The sequence below is a fragment of the Fulmarus glacialis genome, unplaced genomic scaffold (assembly GCF_000690835.1).
Source record: "Fulmarus glacialis isolate BGI_N327 unplaced genomic scaffold, ASM69083v1 scaffold26952, whole genome shotgun sequence".
In the NCBI taxonomy this organism is placed as follows: Eukaryota; Metazoa; Chordata; class Aves; order Procellariiformes; family Procellariidae; genus Fulmarus; species Fulmarus glacialis.
This window is the reverse complement of record NW_009199093.1, coordinates 6,330-13,853: the sequence shown is the minus strand read 5'-3', so window position 1 is coordinate 13,853 and position 7,524 is coordinate 6,330. Positions and strand designations below refer to the sequence as shown.

The window sequence follows — 7,524 nt, the reverse complement described above, 5'->3', positions numbered from 1 at the left end:
CCTGCTGCTGTTGTCAGGTGTCATTACCCAAGAACAAAAACACCATTTTCCTCTGTATTTTCACTCTTTAACCATCAAAAATGGATGGAGTCTGTAAGCACGGATCTCTCTCAACTATCTGACAATCTGGGAAGCAGAAATACCTTGAATCAAACAAACTTTCAAAAAAAAAAGCTTGGATTGGACTGGATTCCTGCAGCACTCAATCCTATCATCCAGTCCTCCATCTCCATCAACTAAGACAATCCCATGCGGAAATTTATCAAGCTCCATTCAGTAATAGTTCCTGTTTTTTATTTAGGATCCTACATATATACTGTTTTGTACTGCCAGTAACAAAATGAGAACCCTCAAAAGGTCACACGGTAACACAAAGCAGAACATACGCTGAGGGGAGGGCAACAAGTTTAATAAGGATCCTCGAAAATTACACTAGAACTAGATTTTTCTCACCTTTTCCACCTTTTCATTTTCCCAGATGTTCAGTTTTACAAAATATAGATGTATTTGCATGTGTACAAGTGCAGAAGGTTTTTCCCATGAAAAGGTAGCTATTATCTCACAGGTATTTCAAAGCACTAACCACCACAGTTTTCAAGCACACATCCCTTGTTTTTGTGCAGAGGTTTTGTATTTTGTGGAAAAAAATGGCACAATTGCACCTTCTCTAGTTTGAGCTGAGAAACATGAAAAACCCAAGTGGTGACTTGAGCAGCTAAACTAGAAGCAAACGTTTTAAAGCATGTAAGTAGATTCTCATATATAAAGTCCATCAATGCTCTGAGGAAATTAATGACACTTCTACCTTTAATTGACCACTTGAACTACGTAATGACAACAGAAATGTAGAAAACATTCTCCCTAAAGGAAATGAGAATATACCTAATAACTTGTCCAAGTGATGAATGAAAACTGAACAACTACCTCTAAAGAAATCCTACCATAATGCAACAAAACTTTTAAAAAACAGTACAGTTGAAGTCACTTTGAACTGAAATCATGTTTCAACAGTAAAACTAAATAAGGCAAGCATTACCACACATACAACCTTAATACCCTGGAGAATTACATTTAATCAAATACATTTGGACCTTGTGAATGTTACATGACCTGAAATGAAAAATCCAGTAATACTCCAATTAAGCAACTGAGAAATGAACAGCGCAAAAACAGGTGCCACAAAAAGCAATTATTTTGCTTGTTTTCCATATTTCAAAAACAGGAAACTGAAGAGGAAGAAAAATATTAAAGTCATAGATATAAGAAACAGCTAAATCATTCTTTTAGGTGGTAAAAGATTATTTAAGCACTGAAGTATCTTGAACAGCATGTTATCCAGGTAAACAATCAGATTTTTTTTTTTTTTTTTTTTCAAAGTAATACCTGCAAAAAACATAGCTCCACATTGTAAGAAATAAAGTTATTAAACTAGTTTTCCGGGAAAAGTTTTATTAAGTAACACGTTGCATGCACAGACTGCTGCCTGGCTAAAAACTATGATCCTGCAATACACTATCTCTCAAGAGGGCTCTTCATATCTGACGACAATGTTCCTGCTGCTGTTCTTGTAGAAGCCAAGGTTTACAGCAGACACCACTCGATTTACACAACAGCATCAGCAGAAAAAACAAATCCGAACAGCTCTTAACAGCCTCTCCCATCAATCTTGCTTTCTTAAAACAAACCCGCCTTGACTTATCACTATTTGAATTTCAACAGTAATGAAATGTTTCCCCAGAACTTTCATATCAGTGATACAGACTGTCAATATTTGTAAGTTAGGGATAACTATTTCAACTGAGAACTACCACTAGGTTTAAAATAAAATTCCTTCATTTACCCACTCTCTTAACTGCATGTAAGGAAGAAAACAAGAAGGGTGTACTGAAGGGGCCAAATTTATTTTTTATCTAAACATACAACATATGTTAAAAATCTAGCACTCCCAAGTTTCAAGTATAATACTACTCTGCAGCATATAAAGTGTTATACCATCTAACATGGTTTATCCACATAACCTATGGGATACACAGTCATAGGAAAATTACATGAAGTGTATAGCTATAATCATGTATATCAGTAAGTCAACTAATACAGCATCAACATGTATCACTACATATCATAATCACACAGCTACTTTGCTTTATTCCTAGCCTGCTTTGTTGCCCTGGCAAGAATAAAGGAGGGGAGAAAATGACCTTCTGATACCATGTCAAGATCACACAGGTTAAATGACTTTTGAATGATAAATTAAGTTGCTAGGATTGTTCACATTTACTTAAGCATTTCAAAGTTGAGAAATAAAAAAGAGAGAGTCCTCTCTTTACAAAGGCTAGTGGGCAAACTAATATATTCATACATTTATCCTATAATACACTCAAACATTGGGTTCTTCTGTATGTGAAATAATGACAAAACCAGACTAATGCACCATAGAAGGCTGTCATCACACAGAAATCACAGAACACAGAAAACGTGAAGTAAAAATATTGTCTACCTTTTCCACCTTTCCACCATTGATGTCACTGGGGAGGAATTTCTTGCCAATCGTTCTTAAATCTGTCTGAAATTAATACAGAAGACAAGAGAATATTAACCTAAAATACCCTGTTTCAAAAAAACCTATCATTATAAAATAGGGAAGAGAAGGGTATTTCTTCCATAATGCCAACTATTCATAGACTATAAAAAACCATCCCTCTAACTGCATATGATGAAAAAAATTCAACAACTAAAAGAGTTTTCAAAAGAAATCCTTTTGCTTTTTAAATGATATTCTTGTTTTAAGCACATTTTCAAAGATGATTAAAATGTTTTTAATAGATGAAATGAAATGACTAAGTGATGTTTAAGTATTAGACATAACTCTGAGGTTTAATAGAGGTAAACTTCTTTCTTCACTCTCCAGTTGGCACTTCGAGAAAAGCGTTTTGTGTTTGTGTGTTTTTACATGCATAAATCCTTCATAAAAGGTTGGGATGATTTTTGCAATTATACCTGGAGTAAAAGCTTACATCATATTTCTATTAAATGCTTTTTAACTTAAATGTCTGATTACTTCTTTTGGCAGTGATGTAGACAGCTGCATGACATTACTCACCAACTGTGCAACATGGCCACTGACAACATTGAACCAAACAATTCATACGATCAAAGGAACAAATCTCCACAAAAGCACTTTCCTCACCTAACACTGTTTGGACAAGCATATCAATCAGCGTGATGTGTGACAAAAGGATGCACTGAATGGCTAAAAGGTGCAGCATGTGAAAATAGGAAATGGAATAAAATATAATTAAACTTTACACATTAGGTGTTCAGTGCATTTACATGTGTTAAGAGAAAAAATAAAGCACAGCAGTGCAGCCTAAACCACCTATGTTTTCTAAACTCCATTGCTTGAAATAAGCCTGTTGTTTTAAATAGAACATGGTGGTGCAGATTACCGTACTGAAGCTGAAAACCCTCCTTATTTATTATGATCACAAAGACTTCCAAAAGAAGAAGGGCTAAATATAATTACTAATAGAACTTGTACACTAACTTGCCATTAATACATGCCAACAGACTATTGTTCCGGATCCTAATCTACAACTGAGCAGCACTATATTTTAGTATCTAAAACACTGTAAACAAGTGGTTTATTCTGTTTTTCAGCAAGAAACATTGGTACCCTACAAAGAGAAAACTAATTGTAGGGATGCTCTTTTAGTATATTTACTCTGAGTAGCTATAGGAGTGGATAAATGCTCAACCCACTTTCTGCTGCACAAGATAGCCATAGATGGTGATAAGAAAGCGCATTCGGTTTTCACTCTGAGCCCACCTGAGTGAACTGATCTGTCATCTGTCAGTTATTTATTTCTGAATAGCACACAGGCTCCTATAAACTGTTCCCGCCTGTTCCATATCCATATAACTGACAAGTCTCCAGCAAGGTTCTTTGCTTTTTACAACTTTTTACAAATTCTTTGCAAGATCTGACACAAAATAAAAACATTTTAAGAACTGAAGGTCCTTAAAATATGTCTATTTCATACTTATTTAAGCAATCCACACAAAAAAAAAAGGTCAGTTGACTTCTTGGTTTCTTCTGCCTGAAACTTGTCTCTAGCAGTCAAGGAAAGAATTTGTGAATTTGTGAGAAGTGGAATCTAAATTCACTGTTATCTTGTCATTCAAGCCACACTGCTATTCCCTACTTAACCAACAGGTAACTTAACCTTCTGGGCACCAAAACAACTGACTTAATGACAAAAATATTGATAAGCAATTAAAACTGGCTTTGGAGGACTTGTGTTTTTATTTTTATTATCTATCAAACAAACCGGAAACACAACACATACATGCACAAATTATCATGTCTGTACTTGTTCCAGCATATAATTACATGCAGGGTAATACACAGCAACTTGGAAGTATTTTGTTGGTTTTTTTATAAAGCAGTAATGCATTCTCACATATATACAGGCATGCAGTACCACGGGTTTAGTGGGCATGGTGGTGTTGGGTTGACAGTTCGACTCGATGATCTTAGAGGTCTTTTCCAACCTTAATGATTCTATGCTACTACAGTCCAGAAACTAAATGTTTTGTATTACATTCTTTGCATTTTTGCATTATAAAATTTTGCTTTACTTCTTTTCAAATTCATTACATGAATTGGTACATGCATACATATAAGTGATCGAACACATGCTTCAAAGTATAAATGAAAGGAGCAGAGAGGATACTCTTTTCAGAGTATCATCTTAAACCAACAGTGGTTGAATCTCGAAGATGGACAAAATAATCCCTAACAATTCTCATTCCCAATTTCATTAATAAAGAATACTTTTCTCTTAAGTGCTCTACTACATTGTTTTTCCCTTGGAACTACATATAGTTATTATAAAGGACAAAGTTTACATAAATCCATATACAGTACATACAAGCTTTAAAACTTCTGCGTATGGATGACTGAAGTTTTAAACAAAGAAAATGTAAAATTCTCAAAACTCTCCCTCATGATTTTGACAAGAATAAATCAAAAATAAGTAACAAATACATGGATTAACACATAGCTGCCCTCTTTTCATTGCTACTGAAAGAGAGCAGACTTACTAATGTTTACCAACAATGTATATACTAGAATTCTGAAAAACAGAAATTCACATGCACGCTTTTCTCAAGTCCTTAAAAGTATGAAGGTTTATTGTTTCCAAGTTGTTTCTTTATCTTGTATACTTTTGTATTTATTTGTTGGCAGGAATGACTACTAATCCAGATTTCTATAGTAAATAAAAAAAAACAAACACTGTTTGTAGTTACATAAATATGTACACATCACAGGAAAATTCACCATTAGTTTGAATGTGCTTTAAGTGTATCATGTCCAGAAGTCAAACTAAGTAAGGGTGTTTTATTCATCCCAGTAATTTGTACTACAATTTCATACCCATGTTAGTACAGAGCACTTCTGATTTTATTACTGCTTGTACTTTGACTTTAGATTTACATTTCATAAACATAAAAATATATTCCTACTGAAAATTATGTTCGTTTTTCTCCTCCAGGTTTCACAGTTTGGAATAGGTGTCACTTCCAAATAAAATTCACAACTTATACACGCAAATAGAGAGATAGGTACTCTGTCCTTCAACGTAAATCACACAGACAACGGCACACTTAATTAGCCACACAAACCTACACTTGAGCCATTAGATACACCATTTTTAGCATGACTTGTCAGAAAAAAGTTTTCACAATCACAACTTACATTAAGGGCAACTAGGATAATGTCATTTGTATTAACTTTTTCAGAGGAATTTATGCAAGCTTCAATTCCTTCATCTGAAAGATACCTGTTAAAGAAAAAAAAAATATGAGAATATCACATGATGCATCCATTAGGCAGACATTTTTTCTGTATATAAGATTACTGTCTTTAGTTTGTAACGTTTGTGCTGGTGAAGCATAGATTTAAAAATACTTGGAAAATGACTTCATGTAACCAGTTTCCTTACACTGAGATGAGAGATAGAGTAAGAGATTTCTTCCTCCATAATTAGTAAAAAAAAAAAAAAAAAAAGAAAAAAGAAAAAAGAAAAAAGAAAACCAAACCACAAACCAAAAACACCAAACCAAGCAAACAAAAAAAAGCTCTATTTACAAAGTAACAACAGCCATCACCCCGATTATGTCGAACAGGATAACACTATGCTCCTCATGCCTGCTCTCCCAAATTATAGGAACCTGGTTTCAAAATCAACCATTTGGGCTTTACTTGATGTAGTGGCATACTTTCACTCATGCACTTGCAAGGAAAAAACAAAACAAAACAAATAACCTCCCCCCTTTTTTTCATCCCACCCACAAAACACAACCACATCTGTTTCTAAAGAGCAAGACTGTACGGTTAAGCCCTCAAGGGCTGGGGCACATAACACTGCCATCCTATAAAATGTATTCTCGCTTGCCTGGGCTACAAAGAAACTGATAAAAATGGAAGTGCGTTACAGTGTATCAATAGTCAAATACAGTGAAAAAGTTTAAATAAGAACAGCAAATCTTCTCCACAATCACATTTGGAAACCGCATTTGTGACCCTCGTGGTAGTCCAGGATCAGTATCTTTCTGCAAAAATTCTGTGAACATACAATAAATTTGTTCATCTGAAAACTAAGTTTTAAACGGATTCAGCTGATCAATTCAAAAAGGCTGACCTATTATAACCTCCAAAAACACTTTAAAAAAAAAAAAAAAAAAAAAAGAAAATTTCAACTTGAGCAGTCAGAAATTGTGATATTTGCTATTCATTTTGCCTAATATTTCCTATTCGAAGCCCCAGTTTTCATTTTTATGCAGCTGGTAATCCACATAAACCTGCACTGCTCTTCATTTTATTTAAACACATCACAGCAATCCTTAAATAATTGATATTTGCTAGATACTCAGTCTGAAACACAGTACTTGCCCAAATAACATTTAAGTAACTACCTACCAAGAAATCACCATTCCCCAAAGAATAAAAGAATGATTTAAGAAAGAAAGCTTAATATACATTAAAAAATATTAAAAATAAATATTCCTGCGTGCTTCAAGAAACACTTCTTTTTAAAGAAAATAAGATCCACAGTGTAACATATAAACAAGGCATAACATTTGAAGGAAAGTACACTTGATAGACCTTTTTGATTCTAGCCCAGGTACATTAACATCACCCTCTCCAGCCCCACCAGTGTTCCCAGACTAATTCATGATCCCAGTCGTGCTCTAACCCAGACACTTGATGGGATCTAACTGTTCAAGTCGGACACTGACATCTAGCAAATCCTGAGGGACCAGATGACCATCACCAAAAAAAAAAGAAACAAAACCAAAACAACCCAAAACCCAGATGCACTGAATGGGAAAAAATGCATATATAAAAACGTAAGAAGAAACAATCCTATTTTTTACATAAAAGGCAGACGCTTGAGAAGAGTAAGATTTGGTGGCTTGCATGGGAATGCAGGATTTCCCAGCTGAGCGACTCTGAACTCC

General features: G+C 34.5%; 1 protein-coding gene across 1 annotated transcript in view; it reads right to left on the bottom strand.

Moving 5' to 3' along the window:
- LOC104073394 (tudor domain-containing protein 3-like) overlaps window positions 1-5,843 on the bottom strand; it is a gene marked incomplete at its 5' end in the record, with an annotated part of 27,936 nt that extends 22,093 nt beyond the window's left edge. The window contains 2 exons of the mRNA XM_009573131.1: window positions 2,498-2,563; window positions 5,759-5,843. Of these exons, the coding sequence (XP_009571426.1) occupies window positions 2,498-2,563; window positions 5,759-5,843 (151 nt within the window). The remainder of the gene's footprint in view (window positions 1-2,497; window positions 2,564-5,758) is intronic.
- Between the last annotated feature and the right edge of the window lie 1,681 nt (window positions 5,844-7,524).